The sequence below is a fragment of the Enoplosus armatus genome, chromosome 1, assembly GCF_043641665.1.
Source record: "Enoplosus armatus isolate fEnoArm2 chromosome 1, fEnoArm2.hap1, whole genome shotgun sequence".
In the NCBI taxonomy this organism is placed as follows: Eukaryota; Metazoa; Chordata; class Actinopteri; order Centrarchiformes; family Enoplosidae; genus Enoplosus; species Enoplosus armatus.
In genome coordinates this window covers 12070212-12088188 of record NC_092180.1, presented here as the reverse complement: position 1 = coordinate 12088188, position 17977 = coordinate 12070212, and the positions used below count along the sequence as shown (strand labels likewise).

The 17977-nt window shown below is 43.1% G+C and overlaps 1 protein-coding gene across 2 annotated transcripts; it reads left to right on the top strand.

The window, feature by feature from the left end:
• The first annotated feature begins 16507 nt into the window (after positions 1 to 16507).
• bdnf (brain-derived neurotrophic factor) lies at positions 16508 to 17317 on the top strand. 2 transcript variants are annotated; one of them, XM_070907766.1, is made up of 2 exons: positions 16508 to 16771; positions 16823 to 17317. In XM_070907766.1, exons 1-2 carry the CDS (start codon positions 16508 to 16510, stop codon positions 17315 to 17317), a joined length of 759 nt encoding a protein of 252 aa, XP_070763867.1. The 2 variants fall into 2 exon arrangements, with proteins under 2 accessions (XP_070763867.1, XP_070763859.1); XM_070907758.1 differs by having other exon boundaries at positions 16508 to 17317.
• The last annotated feature ends 660 nt before the right edge of the window (positions 17318 to 17977 follow it).

Sequence of the window (17977 nt, the reverse complement as noted above, 5' to 3'; positions counted from 1 at the left end):
TTGTTCTGAGTGACAAGTATGAATTCGACAGGTGGCCAATTTTTACGTATAGCTCCTTTTAAAGGGTGAATAGAAGCAACATGAGGTGCAGTAGTTTGATTTACTGCTGTGTAATCAGAGTATTTGTTGTTTTCTGTCTGCTCTTTGTTTGTCCCAGAGCTCAACTTCCTGTAGATACAAGAGGTAGAGAGAGAGGGGGGGGGGGGTACACTGGGATCTGACAGTAAGAGATAACCTGCCATCATCAGCGGGCCTTCTATTTTTAACAGCAGGTACTAGTAACACATGACGTGGGACTCTTGTTATCAATATTTATGGAACAAAGATTAAGACAGAGTAATGATACACGTAGCCCCGACTGAATCCATCCTCGCTTAATAGTTGTCATTAAGGCGAGGGGGAGGAAAGTGCTGATAGACTCAAATTTTTAGGCTGGCACTCTACATTTTAGTAATGATTCCAGAGACCAGACAGGGCCCAAATGTAATTAGCAGATGTAAACAGGGAAGTATGATGACTGCAGTCTTAAAATGGCTTTAACAATACTTTTTGTTTTTGATTAATTTTGTACAGTTGTCATTTGAGAAGGTGGAGCTGGGATTCATTATCAGGCTTTTATTGGCAGATTGTTGTCAGCTCCTCGGGAAAACCTGGATTAAATCGCATAAGATCACATCTTCAAGGCAGGTTGCTGCTTCGGAAGTGAAGACAGTTTCACAAAATACTGAATAATAACAACAAGTGGTAATGAGCCAACCGCTGAAGAGCGATACTGCGACAGTTCCTATAGGCCTACATCTTCATCGCTGCGTTTACTGTACCTAATGAATATCAATATCTATACCAATCTTAGTGTTTCTTTACAGACCACAAAGACCTGTAATGGCGCACATTCATCTCCATATTTATCCCACGGTGCAACCCGTTGGCCACACATTTTAATAACACTCCCTCTGCCAAAATATATTCCACTCAAACACTTAAAAGTTCCAAGAGTAAGCTCAAAAGAGGTGAAGTGTCTTGGCAGACCATAGAGCAAAATGCCATGCAGTCATATGCAACCCAGGGGATGAAGTGATTGATCTGTGACCTCGGACTCAGCCATAAGATATTGTGGTGAAGAGTGCGGGGGAGGGCATGGATAGTGGAAAAGGGACGAGCGTGAGTCAGTAACAGAGTCTGCGAAAAGCTGTGGGAGCAGAGGAAGTGTTAACAACATCACAAGTAGGAGCAAGTCAAGTTACCACGTCAGGAAGCAAAAAGGATCGAGAGTAGGATGATGGTAGGAGCCCGAGAGGTGATGGGACACATACATCCTAATCATTTTATCATGTGAAGCGAATGAAGGGAATTGTTCATCCACAGCATGTTATCCACGCCGAGCTGATATGTGTTACCTCTCTCTTTACGTCACTCTCTTTTATTAGTAGCCTGTAATGAGTAGCCACTGTGTGAAAAGCCTACATTTAGAGGGGAGTGAGTTCAAGGATAATAAGCTATGTGTGACTCTCAAGTCCAGCACTTGTTGCCTGCATGGTACATGAAAAAAAAGTGCATCTTTCTTGGCGGATAACAATTCCAATTAAAAAAAAAAAAAAGTATTCTAATTTTATCTGATTATGCCATCTTGTGTCTTTGAGACAGAAATGTATTGACACAAACTGCAAAAGAAGATGAGAAGTTGGCCACTGCCTCTACAAGCAAGATGACAGAGTACATGCGTAGTCAGACCAAATTAGAATCAACTCTGTTTGCCAAGAAAAGACTTTTGAATGTGTCAGAAGTTTTTGGTGGTACAATATTGACAAGTGGCACTGACAACACAGAAACTATTACATCTTTTTTCTCTCTCTCTCTCTCTGTCTCTCTCTCTCTGTCTCTCTCTCAAGTCACAAAGCTGCAAATGACATATTCAAATCAGTGCATGTCTCACGACATGTGTGATGGGGAAGGGTGGGTGTGTTGCCCCCTCTGTTAACCCAAGATTCACGTGGAGAGGCGGAGGGGGGGGGCAAACTGTCTGAATGGCATCGAGTTACCTAAAACACTTTGATGAGCAGCTTCTTTTGTTTGCTGTTGTTGTTTTGTTGTTTTGTGAGAGAAGTCCATGGGTTTGTCGTGTTGGTGCTATTGTCTCTTTGCAGACGCACGCCTACAGCTTCCAATAACGCGCCACCCATGCGGCGTGATTTCCATAAACTATGACCAAAAAAAAAAGTAATTTATACCACAAGAATGACACTTTTCTTACAAACACTCCAGAAAGTTTTTGGGATGCTGGCATAGAGTCAGGCAAATATCACCTATTACTCATGTTACTTCGTACATTTGGGGCTTCACTTGCAAGCACAGCGCTTCGTCACTGCATAACAATCAGATGGCTGAGTGTTGGCAGAGCAACTGATGGAATTTTACTGAAAACAGATTTCGCCTTTGAACTTCCAGATATTCCTGATCGAAAAGTATCATCCCTGGCTTTAAACGCCCTGATCGCCTCTCTCAGTGTAATTACGCCTCTGGAGGACGTGGATTAACTTTTGGGGGGATTTCTGATATATCAGTCCGAAGGAGAGAGAGAGAGAGGAGAATAAAAAACGCAGCACTTTAACAGAATTTGACAATGTAAGTATGTCTGAGAGTGTTTGGTCCAGTAAAAAAGAAAAAAAAAGCGGAGGGGGGTTTCTTTTTGAGCAGCAACAAGTTCTTCAAGAACTTGACAGGCAGACACAGGGGCGCTATTAATGTGCTATTTGTTTGGTAAAGCCGACCTGGCTGTGCATCGTCCGCTGTAGAAAAATATAAATGACCAGTTGTGCGTATGCGTAATAGGCCTATGGCTCTTCGCCAAAGAGGGAGTTAACAGTCTATAACACAAACACGTGAATATGGATATGTCTCAGAAGTTTTATGTCTCTGTCATTGTTGCTCGATGCCGATTTAAAGATTTGCGGCGGTGAGCGAGCGGATCAGTCAGGAACTAGTAGCCCCATAAACTTGGATTGCCGTCGCTTATTTCAATCACGTAAGACCCCTAATGGCGTTGTCCGGGCGAGGGTGTTACGTATATCTGTACAAGCTTTTCTGACAACCCCGGCTTGTTGATATTTGTCTTTTACTGTAGAGCCACCAAGGTGTTGCCTAAGAGAGTTTAAGCACGCCGATATTGCAAAGGGTTATTAGATTCATAAGTCAGCGAAGTGGTGGGCGATCTACTGAGCACAGCAGAAGTTCTCATATGATGACTTCAAACAAGACACATTACCTACCAGCATCTGTTGGAGTGAGTGGATATTAAGACACTTCTATCTCCAGGACAGCGTAGGGGGAAAATGGTAAGTAGCGATGGAAACACACAGCATATAAAGGATGATTACCAGTAAATAGTCGTGCTTGCTATTTAGTCTGGCAACGCATTGCTGGATAGGGTTGGACTCAGTGGCTACTTGAGAAACTCAGTATCGAGACTCATGTCTGATGAGGCTGATGTTGACAAAGCTTGTGTGAAAAGAGATTGTGTGGCATTTCTCGGCTCAGGATATGCCGGTACAGTGAGAGAGGTAAGGAAATATTACATTGTGTCTGCGCGCAATGTGTGGATGTAGGCTGTCTTGGAGGGCTGTTGGTGTGTATGTGTGTGTGTGTGTGTGTGTGTGTGTGTGTGTGTGTGTTGGCAGTGAGGGCTTTATATTTTATGCATGTATGTATGTTCTTTTTGTGCGGTGTTTTAAAAAAAAAAAAAAGCAACATGTGCCACCTTACCTGTGACACTTGCCATAAGCATGACATTAAGGACAATAGGGGCTCAGTATCAGCGGTGCCAGCTGTAATTTGGCGTGAGAGTGGAGGCTTTTTTTTTTTTTTTTTTTTTTTTTTTTTGAGGCGACTATAACACTGAATTGAACCGGCGTTTGTGATATAGGTGCTGTTATCTGGAAGGAAATGTCCGACCAACATGTGATCAAATATTAACAGGACTGGTTTGGCAAGAGGGGGGGAAATACACGTGACAAGACGCGGGGAAGCAGCAGAGTAAAAAAAAAAAGCAGTTTAAAGTGGGCACTCAAACAAAAGTATATAGATATTTTCTTGGCCCCTCATAGTTACCCTGGCTGTGTTATGCTTTCAGCACGTTGGACAGAGGCACCGGAGTCGTGCATGGACTAAAACGCCGAGTGGACGCCAACTCTCTTTCTCTCTTTTCCCAGCCCCCCTTTGCCAAACCTGGGATTGTTTTTTCAACTTTTGGTAAGCTTATTCTGAGGGAGCCTGTGGTCTGTAAACGGAAAATAAACGGGATTCTAAAGAGAAAAAAAAAAACAATTAAAAAAAAAAAAGGAACAAGAAAAAAAAGCGCTTGCCATTAAAAGAGCTCGTGCTTTAAGATGTGTTTTTTTGTAGAGCATTGTGAAAGTTGAAATGTTAGGTCGCCTTGGTCTTTTGCACACCACATTCTCGGTACCTAAAAGCCCCCCCACACTGCGTTAAACTTTGGGACATGCAAGTCTTGGTCGCGGAGATCTAACCACGCACATAGTGGTTGTCAGCCCTTGTAAAGGTAAGAGCACAATCCATTGTTTTCATGTCACTCTTTTGTTCCTGTCGTCTTTACGGGCTTCTGGCTTTTCTCAAATGAACTTCGGCTTAAAACTACAGCCTGCAGCCTTCGCCTTGGCAGTGTGTTCATTGTGGGCATCAGTGACCGAAATAACTCCGAAATGAAATCCGATCCAGGTGACCAATATCTCGCAGACCATCTCTCCTTTTTCTTCTTCTCTACAATTGAAGTTATATTCATGATATATTGGCGCGTGCACATTCGCGTTGGCTTTAGGTCATGTGAAACGCTTAAATTGGGACTCGTTTTCGTGCTTGGGATTTTTTAAAACAGAGCTTCTTCTTTTCTTTTTTTTTTTGAAGCGTTTCTGGAGTTTCCGAACACCGCCTGCTGCAACATAATTTGCGTAATCGTTGCGTTGTGCCTAATCATGCTCCCAATATGGGACTTAAGACGCTGCAGTGATCCTTCCAGCCTGCACGAACTGGAGTACTGATGCTGGTGCATATCATAAAATTCTCTGGAAAAGCCTCTGTCTTTCATCCATCTATCCATCTATCTATCTATCTATCTATCTATCTATCTATCTATCTATCCATCTATCTATCATTCTATCTATGTGTGCTTGTTTTTCTTGTTTGGTCTGCTGCATTCATGTTTTGTCTTGATGTCAAACCCTCTGGATTTTGTTATCGACCAAAAATAGCCCTACTCTTTACCCCTCCACCACCACCACCCCCCCTCTCCTCCCTCCCTCCCTTCCTCCCTCCATCGCCCCCCCTCCCGTCATCGCCATCAAATCACTTGTGTTTTTACTACGACCGCTCCACGGTTTCATTCATAAGGTGCTTTTCACTTCACCTGCTACCCTACCCCCTCTTTTGTCCGTACACGGCTCTGTGTCGACCGGTCACACACTACAGGCTACGGATGAATAATGGAAAAAGAAAAGAAAAAAAAGATGAATTAATTCTTAATCGCTTTGACTCGTGTGATTTCGCCGGGTTTTGCCAAAGCGAGTCTCCTCTACAGTACATACAAATTGTTCCATCATTCCCGTGTAAAATTACAATAAAGATGGGCGTGGCCAGAGTGCATCCACTGACAGATGTTATGGCTGAATGTGATGGAGACGGATAAGATGGCTTGATATGCAATTGTGCGGGAGGCATCGATTTTTCTTTCTTTCTCTTTCTCTTTTTTTTTTGTATTTCAAATGGCGGCACGCGTAAAACATATCACGTGAGGCTGTTAGATTTAGATGATCATCACACCAAACTGCTCTGGGATTTTATTTCTCTGCCCTCCTGAAGGACTTGTAGCCTAAAAATTCTCGCACCGATGCAGAAGCGGTGGATATTGTCTATTTCCTCTCTCTCTCTCACCCCCCCCCCCCCCCCCCCCCTTCCTCCTCTGGTCAAAGATTTAAGATTTCTGATCCAAGACGAAGCAATTGCATAGCAAAACAACTGCAAGAGAAGAGAAAAGCCCCAACGCCCACTGGCAGTCCTGTTTTAATCAAGACTCCACTTTCAGGCTGCATTTTCCAATAAATACTCCAAAACGAATGTATCCAGTAAAATCCTAATTGCATTTGAATTATGTGACTTCTCCGCTGGCGTTTTCGGTAATTTTTGCCCAGCAATGTAATGCGCGCAGATCGGTTTCTGCATATTATTGCCTATTACTCCTCATTTTATATGACAGTGAAACCAAAATAGATCATGTTACTTAGGCTATTAGGCTGCCCGACATTCATAAAAATGCTCCTTTAATAAAGGCTGCGTCGCAACTACAATAGCCACGTTTCAGGCTCATCAATGCCACAAACTCGTTTATTGCACAAATTAGGATCAATCAATAATTAATCAAACGAAACGATACGCGTTTTTGTGTATATAAGATCGGGGAAATTGTGATACTTTAAAGAAACATTCGGCCTTTTATTAGCAGATGCCACGAGAGACTTAGATTTGTTTTTAATGCAGCAATCTTCCCGGTCGTATTTTGTTTATAAATATAATCTTTTCTTTGCAGAATGCCTATTTTCTGGCCATGTAGCAGTATTTTTATTATTATTATTTTTTCTACTGAGACGTGGGATTATGGTGTGGGCGTGGGCGTGTTGGGTGGAGGAGGAGGGATGAGCGGAGGCGGGTTAGGAGGGGTCTGTGGGGTGGCACGACACACTTTGTATGTATGAAGGTTTTTTTATAGCACTTTTCTGCAATGTACGTCAGCGGATCAGTCCATAAATGGGGCTGCGTGTGTTTGTGTGCGGGCGTGCGCCTGCGTGCGCTCGCAACTGTGTGCGTGCGTCTCCGCGTGTGTTATCTTTACCGAGAATCTCCCCTCTCTCTCTCTCTCTCTCTCTCTCTCTCTCTCTCTCTCTCTCTGCACTCTCAGCTCTGCAGAGTTGGGGTGGGCGTCAATAACAAACCTGATGGTAGGTTTCATTGCAAAAATCAGATGAAATTCTTTTGGTAGGCCTATTTATTTAACGAAAAAATAAACAAACAAATGCATTCTGCAGAAATAAGGATTATCATTAATAATATACTGGAATGTTTCATACAGCTAATGTGTAATGTGCTTTTTTCACAATGTAAATGTTGGCCTTTGTGTGTCGGTTTTTCCGCTGCGATCAATTCGTGCACTTTGGGGGTGCTAAAAGGATTTGGCGAAATCTGGTTTTCAATTAAGGACGTTCAGTTTTCTTTGAATATAAATAATAGGCGTTTCTTTTTTAATAAAACTCGATTTCGGATTGTGCTTGCCCACGTTGCCACAGCGTTTTCATTCATGAAATGTCATAACTTGTCTGTTTATCCAAGCTCACGGTCTAATATCAATTATAAATAGGCTATTGATTATTTTGGTCTATAGATGGCAGAAATCTCGACTCTCGGGCTGAGCGGGCGTCACGATATATTTAGAGTGAAAATTAATCATCTTAATCATTATGGAAATGTAGGCTACATCGCCCGCCGCCGCCGTCGCTGCAGCTTTAGTCACCACCACCACCACCATCATCTTCATCACCAACACCTTCATCCAATTAGCAGGCTTGTTTAAACAAGTTCTGTCAGGAGGCGAAGCCATGAACCTTATTCCGAACCTTTAATTATCAGTTATTCGTCACAGTGGCGTGATGGTGATTTTACAGCGATGAAGCCCACGATGAAGATATTAATACACAGTGGATGTAGTTATTCTGACTGTAAAGACATCTTATACGTCGGACCACTGCGGGACTACAAGGATGCATGATGCTCTGTGCGCGCGCGCGCGCCTGTGTGTGTGTGTGTGTTAGAGAGAGAGGAAATGTTAGATCATGCCGGCAAACCATTCAAGTGTGTCTCTCAGCATGTGAACATGCAGCACATCACTGAATCCAAGCAACTTCCCGGAATAATAAAACACATATATATATATATATTTGTATTTGATGTGAGTCAGGATTGGTCAAATTTATAGGCTGATTTTCTTTTCTTTTTTGCATTTTTATGAGGGGAAATATCTCATTTCTGTCCCCTATTTGGTATGAGAGATGTATCTGTAGCTACATAGGGTGGCAGGATATGTCATATTGAACTAAGCATTATGGCTCCGTTTTCTACAGCCTCATTTATGTAGCAAAGTAAAAATGCCTGCTTTTTGAGTCGGACCCTCATATAACAAATATGCCAGCAATTCCAAGTAATTTTGTGGCATGATTAGTGTGTTTTCCCTCAGCAGTGAACCATGCAAAGGTTATTGATGCTGTGGTGATATTGGATTTGGGGGGAGGAGGGGGGAGGCATAAGCCAAGAGAAGAGACAGACAGACAGAGACAGAGAGAGGCTTAATAGGCTGTGGAGTGATTTGCAGTCTATGCCACTATAGAAATAATGTATCAGCTGTATGAGGATGTGGAGGGAGGGAGGAGTACATATGGAGCTTAGCAGACTGGTCTTCTGTGTCTGCCTGATGATTACAATAAAGGTTATTGTCATCACAGGAGGGATGACATTAACTCCTCACTCCAGCGTCTGATTAGAAAAGGTCCTACACTGGAGTTTACCTGTCTACCAGTCTGGACTTTTCTCAAACTGTTCTCCAGCTCGCCCCTCGCCTCGTTTGACGTCATTCAACCTCACACACAAAAAAAATGTTTTCTCAGTTGACGTGTTTTCTTCTCAGGGAAGGAATGCATTTTCACTTTGATCAAAATACCCTCATCGCCTTCCTTTATCCCCAGTGAAAATGACATTTTGTGAAATGTCATTTCGTCCGTGTTACACGGCTCCTCTCCTGCAACAAGGAGGCATAATTCTACTTGTTAAGTGAAGCTTTCGGCAGTGCGGACCTGTCAGCATCGTGCTGCATTTGGCAAGAGAAGCCTTGAAAGGTTATACAAGTGTGTCATGTTGTCAGCTCCTGTGGTTGTTTCTTCTTTCTGCTGCACAAACGGGCGAAAAAGGTTGTTGAGCGGGGAAGATGTGAGGAGACCCAACTGTTACTGCAGATGTGTTTAGCCATGAATGAGTGATTAAGAACCTGTAGTAATTTGCCACGTGACATGCAAAAGACAAAAGGTTTCATCCCAGGTCCTCGTCACTGGCGCTGCATTGAGAAATCTTAAACCTCGAGAAATCTTACACCTCAGTTCCGATGAAATACTTTAGCAGTTTTCAGAGAGACTCCTGGTTGCCTTACAACAGCACAATGCTGCCCTGCTCCTGTTTGACCCTCGATCGGATGAGTCAGAAAGACCCTAACACTGGCTCACAGCTCCTTTTTGCTCCCAGCTATTAGACGTTTTGTTATTTTCATTCAGAAATTCGGCCCTTAAAGCTTCAGACACACACACGCCAAAAGGCTTCTCTTGATACGCTACCTTCATTTGTGTTGTATTTGCAGAAATGAGAGAGAGACTATGTTGTTGTTTTTGCTCTTCTAATGAGATGCCAAGTGATTTATTTATGAATTACTTGTTTGGAACAGCCCCCTTGTGCAGTGTGCATTTTTTTTATCCTCTTTGGAGTCATGTCGCTCAGTGATTGCTGATGCAACTCTTTGTCATCCAGAGTTTGCCCTCACCTCCTGTGAGCCTTCGGGGAGGGCTATATCTATCTTGGCATGTCCCCGGGTGTGTTGGAGGTGGGAGTGACTCATTAAGCAGGTGTGAGCATCCACTCCCATACTGCTACATGCCAAACAAGAGCTCTCCTGCTCATGAGCTCGTGCAGGGAAGAATCATGATGGCAATATAGCAAACACATCACAATAAATCTTTGCACTGGACCAGGGCCAAGTCACAAGGATAATGAGCTGCTATTTCCCCATTATGCTCACTCTTGTATTCATCAGAGGTGGGGTTTCCAAACGTTCATCACCCATTGAAAGGTTGCGGCTCCACTGACATTTTTATTTGAATTCTGCGTAATATAAAGGGAATGAATTGTTCCCAGTTTGTTCCCGATGAGGGGAAACGGAGTATCAAGAAGCAAAGCGGTTTCATTCTCCGAGTAAGCTCTGTGTATATAATTTCAACGCGTTTGTTTAGCTGACATTTGGTAATAATAACCTGTGAAAGCTGGTTACTACACTGCAGAGCACTTGCAGGGGAGTCATCCATCTGTTGTGGAGATGGCTCACTTTAAAAGCAAGGAGAAGCAGAATTGTTTTCAATAAGTTCACATCTTTGTTAGCCTCCAGTGCCTGTTGCCATCCAAATGTTTTAACACACTTAACATTTTACAGCAGCAAAAAAGATTATCCTCCTCCAAGCTGATGTTCAGGGGTTCATATATGACAGAAATGACTCATTATGTGGAGTACATTATATGAGAAGATGGCGAAAATCTTCTTGGGTTATATTCAGGATGTAGAAAGCAGATTGAGGAAGACTCATGCTGCCTGAGATGCATAAACGTTCCCAAATATATACTCCAGACTCAAACACCTTCTTTCTTAAAGCTTATGTTGATATAAATCACCTCGCCTGCTCACTATCTGCAGACCAGTGCAAGAAATGCTTATTTTTAATTCTCTGAATATCTAATTTTACACAAGTAGGCCATCTGTAAATGGCACGCGGTGTATCACGACTTGGTGGAGACGCGCTGTTACGCAAAACCCTTCAAAAAAAAGAAAGAAAACCACGCCGCCTCTTTGCCCTCGGTGAGCAAAATACGAAAGAGGAGAGGCTTCGCTTGTGCTTTATATATTGCCAGACTTATTATGGTATTGATGCAGGCTGCACGGTATGCGGACAAACAAAAGCACATAATGCACGCTGAAAGCGCATTAATAGTTCCGCCTCGGGGCTGTTTAAAAAGGAGTTTGTTGGCGACCAGTCAGCGGCAGGTCACATGTTGCAGCGTCATTGTGTAGTAAAGTTACTGTAGTTGCAAAGAGGCTCCTCATTTCAGCTCCAGAGGTCTCTCATCCCGTGGTGCTGCTGCTGCGGCGTTTCAGCATGCGACAAGTTCAGTTTCAGACGATCTCCAAAGGAGCCGTGCAGCCATGGGAGTGCATTACCTCATCCATGCAATTTCCACCATCAATAATTTAATCTATTTGCTCCAAAGCTGAAGAGATATCCTGAAGCTTGTCGGGAGAGTACAGAGAGGAAAATATCGCTTAAGTAAATTACTCAGGGAGTTGTCCAAAACATCCCAGATGACACTACTGTCCTGTTGAATGGTCTGTTTTACGACTGGGCAGTAAAAGGTATGTGTCTGTTTGTTTTTTCACAAGTTTGTTTAAGCACTTTGGCTTTGTTTGATGCTGCTTGACAAGAAAAGACAGAGGTGTGTGTGTGTGTGTGTGTGTGGTGTTGGGTGGGGGTGGGGGGTGGAGGTAGGAGGGGGAGGAGGGGGGTCTAAAAGTAGCTCTATCAAGTCCGGTTATCCTGCGAACAGACAGCGCCGCAGCCCGAGAGGGGATATGTGTAACCTTATCCTCTCGTTCATTAATAAAAAACGGAGTTATTATGTTGATTGGGTTTCCAGTGGAGAGCACGGGCTCAGCAGATGTAACCACGAGGGGGAGAAGAAGAAGAAAAAAGACATTATTAAAGCAGCCGGAGCGGTGTGACTTGTTATTAGGAGGCTATTTCTCGTAAGTGACAAAGTGGAAACAACCCAGCGTGCCTCTGTATGAAACCAGCCACGTTTGAACATTTAACGGCAGCTTTATGGCATAAATAGCTCAATAAACTCTTTGTTCCGGGTGTCTAGTCTATATTTATACCCCTGACACTGTGAACAAACAAACAAAACAAAACAACAGTTTTTTTTATACTTGTTTTAGAGGTGGGGAAAAAAACTTTGATGAACTCATTAAGACTTTACAGGAAACCCGAGACCTAATCGCCCAGCTACGTCGGCCAACATACACCGTTGGGTCTACTTGGTGTTGTGTGTTCGCACTGAATAACTTCAAATTACTGGCCGGAATGAACGCGGATTAAAATAAAAATAAAAAATCCCATTTATAGAGTTGTGGAAAACTGGCTCCTGTGTGACAGCTTCATGTGAACATATCTTGTCCAAGAACTTCATAGCAGCTCACAAGGGCCGGTTAGAGGACGGTTTACTGATGAATTAATGATGTACTTTCCAAAATAAATGCAAACTAGGGCCAAATCTTGTCAGAGTTGTGACTAAATAGCATATAAGTGATTTTATATCCTATTTACAGTCACGCACAACAAAAACAGGTTGTGCATCCTGGAAAAAGAAGATGTTTTTGGCTGTTCTATCTATCTATCTATCTATCTATCTATCTATCTATGTAGATCTATCGTGTTTCACAGGAGGGAGGGAAGGAGAGATGGGAGGAAGGTGGAAGGAGGGAGAAAGAGAGGGAGCTCTCACTATTTCACGGTCTCACACGCCATCTAGTGTCCAAACTCGGGAACTTCAGCGCTGTTGATTTGAAGCTTGATGTCTGTTGGTGGCATTTTAGTGGTGAGGTTTCAGAGTTGCTGATTCATGGGTTAAAATGAACTATGGGCTTTTTTTGTTAAGATTATAATTGGAAACCAGATTTCAGAGTGCAGTGACGCTGATAAACTGGAGTATGTGGCCTCAAACGAGAGTCAGTTATGATTTTACCATGCTGCATATGTTGCTACTGTATTCTTTCAATTGGCCACCGTTGCACTCGGCGTGGGAGGGAAGCAACGGCTCATTTGGATAGCACAGATCACTCAGCAGCTATTTGAATGCCGGGCTTTCTGTGGCAGTGGCCGGGGTCGGCCTGGAGGCCAGGTATAATCCCTCAGTGGTGCTCATCTATTACTAAACGTGCTCTGAAACTGTGTCAGATTGAAAACAGATCTCATGGAAGTGAGCTTCCACATGTGTCAGCCATTACTGCAGACAACTCTAATTGCCTTTTTTAAGTGCTGCATTGTGGCACACATGGGGTCCTCGTGCCTGTTTGCTTGTTTTTTAATTCAAACTGAACATTTGCCGTTGTGTGCTTTATAGACACTGAACGTGACAAAACATGTTGCTAGGTAAAAAGCTCTAACCAACATGGTTCTTGAGGAATTGAACAAAGACGGATGCCCACAAGGGAGCAGTGGTAGCGAGCAGAGAACAAATGTTGCTATAGGTCATACATTTCTATTCAAATGTGGTGGGCACATTTCTCTCTTTCATCTCTCCTGTTTGATGCTTATTTTCCCTTCTAACGGATCCTAAGGTATCACCTGAAAGTGTGCAGACATGTGCAGGGAGGCTGGGGAACATTTCTCAATGTGTAATAATACTAGCCATGCTAGTCCTTTCATGCCGTAGAGAAACTTTTCAGCATCTGTCAAAGGAGGCATTTATCACTTTAATCCCCACCTGGCACAAAGAATAAATGCGAGGGTAAGTTACATATCCCCACCATACAGCCGTGTGCTCTCAAAGCAGATGAACAGGTGGTCATCTAGAGACGTCAAAGCCAAACAGTAGACCACACAGAGTCCACACAGTCACCTGCTCCTATTGTTCCGGGTGTTTCAGGCTCTAGGTGTGTTGTCAGTGAATAAAGGCGTGTTTGAGCCTTTATCTTCCTGGTCACAAGAATTGGACTCATACTTGGACGGCCATGACACAGCTGGATTTGTAGCATGGCAATGGCTCCGTGCTCCACCACTTCTCTGATATGAGATATTTTTATAACCAAACCGACTGTCACTGAGGTGCTTCAGAGGCTCCAAAAAGATCTTATTCCAAACATTCCTCCATATGTAGTTCCTCCCTTGCTTTATTATTCATGCCCATTGTGTTAACTCGCAAGCCGCTTTTTCATTAACTGCGAGATCCAGAAGTGCACATAAAATGTTCCTTCACTGGATGGATAAAACAAGAGAAAACCAATCAGTTGTCACATTTAGCCTCCAGTAGATATAAGCCAGAGATTCTCCGCCAGTCCCACAGCAATTAAATGATTCATTGGCTTTATCGCATTTTAACAGGATGTTGATTGAGAGCATAAGCCATATTGATTGTCCTGATGGAAACAGGAAATCACAGAGATAGAAATAAAATCATTTGTTGTTCCCGGTGTGAGGATACCCGGGGGAATGGCATGCAATTGCACACTGTTGAGTGGCATTACCCCCAGCAACCTCCTCCCCTCCATTCTCTCCCCTATGGAGACCTGGAAGAGACGTCATCTGTGGTTGTTATGCTGCGAAATGACGCTGGCACTCTCTCCACCCCCTGCTACTGCAATATTACCCCTGTGGTCTGTTACGGAAGATGCAGCACTCTTCGTCTGCACCATTTCCAGCATGAAGTTTGACGCCTAACCGTAATCAGCCCTCAGCCTTCATTTCCTTCATGTGGAAGTGGAACCATCTGAGTGCAATGCTGATAATATCAGCCTAAATGCATCCTACACATAAAGCTCGTGACTGGCCTCAATCCCGTAAACCTACATGATTTTCTGTGCTGGGAAGCCTCACAGAAAATCCTCGTTATTGGAAACAAAACCTTCACAATATTGAAGGGTTAATAAGATTGATTTTGTGCATGCTAAATAGGCTTTTATTAGCAATATTTAATGAAAAAATGGATAATTAGCTCCTTATTCTTGGCTTTGTCCTCATTGTTGTTTTAATTGGTGAGAGGAAAAATACCCCCATCTCCCTGCAAACACATACAAGCCAGCCCCTCCCCATGCCCTCCCTCTAACACACACACTCACATACTCTGCAAGAGCACGTCACTGAGCTCGGGGAATGAGTGGCTCATTAAGAAGAAGGATGTGATATTCTGAATAGAGACTGTGAGACTCCCAGCACGTCTATTTTTAGACGAGATATCTCTATGGCAGTCACCGTGGTGTTGGTTAATTGCAGCCACGGCCCCAGATACCAATTAAGAATGAAACAAATGCTTTTAAGGTGGGGTTTTTGCTCCTCCCTACTGTAAAGGTCCTCGTGTCCGTTCCGAGTGCACAGGCAGGAGTGTGTTTGCTCGCAGTGTTTTCCTGTATCAAGTTGGGACATGCAGAGTGCAGTCAAAGCCTCGGCCAGTCTATTTTTAAATGAGCCCCTGTGGAAAGCAAGATCTAGATTTTCTTTTCATTATGGTTGCTTTTATATCTCGGGCTGTTGGATGTCCACCAATTCATTGACTTGCTGTGAATCTTAGAAACCTTCTGAAAGGTAAGGGATGCATATGTGCTCAGGCGACTCGCTGGTTAAGGATGTATGTACAGTATTTCCTCTACACCTGGCTCCTTGTGGCTCTTTCTTCCCCCCCCTGGCAGGGCTTTGCATATCTTGTGAGCTGCTCTCCGGAGCCTCGAGATCGGTACTTTACAGTGCAGGGAGGATGACACATCTTTCTGTCATTCAGCGTCCTCATGACATCCTGTTAGTTCATCCTGCAGTGCTCTCGCCGTCCACCTGCCAAAAAAACAAACAGTGTCCCTCAACAAACTCCTGATTCCCGATTGTGACTAGAAGGTTTAGTATCAGACCATTCTTGCAGCACAGACCAGTTTTTTCTTTTTAATAATAATAATACTGCAGCTGCGGTGTTTGTCAGAACTGACACAAACACACAAACATTTCCACAAGTGCCATCCATGTTGGTGGTTCCCTGTGTGCTGATAGTGGTGATTTTGTTAGTGGGGGTAATGTCATAGTCAAAAGACAATACATGAGCTCTTCAAACAAACAAAACAAACAAAACCATGTCCTTATGTCAACACACGCAGAGCCTTTTCCAGATTTTGCCAGTTTACAATTGACCATCACATGGTTAGAGCCCAAAATGCATCCACCTGTCAATTTTATTATTAACATATTACAAAATCTTACAATTCAGGTAACTACTTACCTTAATAAACATGAAGTTTAAAGAATATGGGGAGGGTGTGAGCTTTCAAAACTGACAAGACAACACAATGATTCAGGCAGTGAGGGATGAACGACAGGTTTGGCCATTATAAAACTGCACATTCTTTCATGCTCAAGAAATAAACTGTACAGTTTAACACACCAGAAAAAAAAGCTCATAAATAATAGCAACCCTGTAAGGATGTAGTGACATCTATTTGTGTAATCTTATCTTTTGTAATAAGCGTACTCTCTGATGTTCAGCACAGCTTTTGTGCATTGCTGCCAGCAAATAAAAATCTAAGCCAGACCTCACATAGGAACAGAGTGATTACAGTTTGCAAACAATTTGAAAACACTGATGACACGGTGCCAATATCAGTTTAATAATAAAAACACTTTGTGATTATTCCAAAGCTACCAGCTCCCCTTTTGGCTTGCAAAGAAAGAGTAGAAGGTGTAAATAAGAGGCTTACATGGTGCATTATGGATCAAGAATAAGCTAACTTCATTGAAAATGCTCTTTGACTAACGGTCTTGTTCTCTCTCCCCCCTCCTTCCCTCTTGTGTTCTGTCTTTCTCTCCCCTTCCAGTTCCACCAGGTTAGAAGAGTGATGACCATCCTGTTCCTTACTATGGTTATTTCATACTTCAGTTGCATGAGAGCTGCGCCCCTGAGAGACGCCCCGGGCATGCGGGGCCATCGGACGGAAGGCTACTTGGGCGCTGCTGCGACGGCCGCACGAGGCCATGGGACTCCACAGAGTGGTGGTGGGCCAGGCCAGCGCGGGGAACTGCCCTCACTCACAGACACGTTTGAGCAGGTGATAGAGGAGCTGCTGGAGGTGGAGGGAGAGGCGGCACAGCTGGGACAGGGGGCTGATAAGAGCCAGGGAAGTGGGGGCCCATCCTCTGTGGTCACCACAGAGACCAAGGATGTCGACCTGTACGACTCGCGGGTGATGATCAGCAACCAAGTGCCTTTGGAGCCGCCGTTGCTCTTTCTTCTGGAGGAATACAAAAACTATCTGGATGCCGCTAATATGTCCATGAGGGTGCGGCGACACTCCGATCCCTCACGGCGCGGAGAGCTCAGTGTGTGTGACAGTATTAGCCAGTGGGTGACAGCTGTGGATAAAAAGACGGCAATAGACATGTCTGGGCAGACAGTTACCGTCATGGAAAAGGTCCCTGTCCCCAATGGCCAACTGAAGCAATACTTTTATGAGACCAAATGCAACCCCATGGGGTACACAAAGGAGGGCTGCAGAGGAATAGACAAGCGGCATTATAATTCCCAATGCAGGACAACCCAGTCCTACGTGCGAGCGCTTACCATGGATAGCAAAAAGAAGATTGGCTGGCGGTTTATAAGGATAGACACTTCGTGTGTATGCACATTGACCATTAAAAGAGGGAGATAGTGTATAAAATGTATAGATTTTATTGAAGAGTTTAAAAAAGAGAATAAAGAGAAAATATCTATTTGTATATATACATAACAGGGTAAATTATTCCGTCAAATGAAAATTTTATGGACTGCATGTAAAAAAAGATGAAGTTTATACAGTAAAAGTGATACTACAGTCTATTTATTGAACATATTCATGACCTTGTAAACAATTAAAAAAAATCTGATCAGTCATTTGCGCCCAGTTTAAATTACTATATCACATTCCTCAAGACATTGTGATTTGTTTACGTTGCCAAGAATTAGAAAATGAAGGAAAAAAACAGGCAAGGAATGAGAGAGGACAGTTCCATCTTCAAAAGCTTGCATGCTGCTTCAATTGTGAATTGAGAAATTCTCCACTTACAAAAAAGGATATGATGCTGACCAAAAAACATTCCGTTTACATATTCAGCAGAAAACAATTTTCCTCTCAAGTAATTTATCTGTTTACTGTTCTAAACTTCTCAAGGTAATGTTGGAATTACATACTATGTCAAGGTGCTGTTGTCAAAGCTTTGCTGTTTATTTTTTTATCCCCACCAGAGGACAAGATATATATAAAAAAAAATTATTATATATATATATATATATATATATATATATATATATATATATATATATATATATATAT

Bases quoted from the DNA above. Each gene is read 5' to 3' on its own strand.
- bdnf (XM_070907758.1), top strand. From the start codon at position 16,508: ATGACCATCCTGTTCCTTACTATGGTTATTTCATACTTCAGTTGCATG.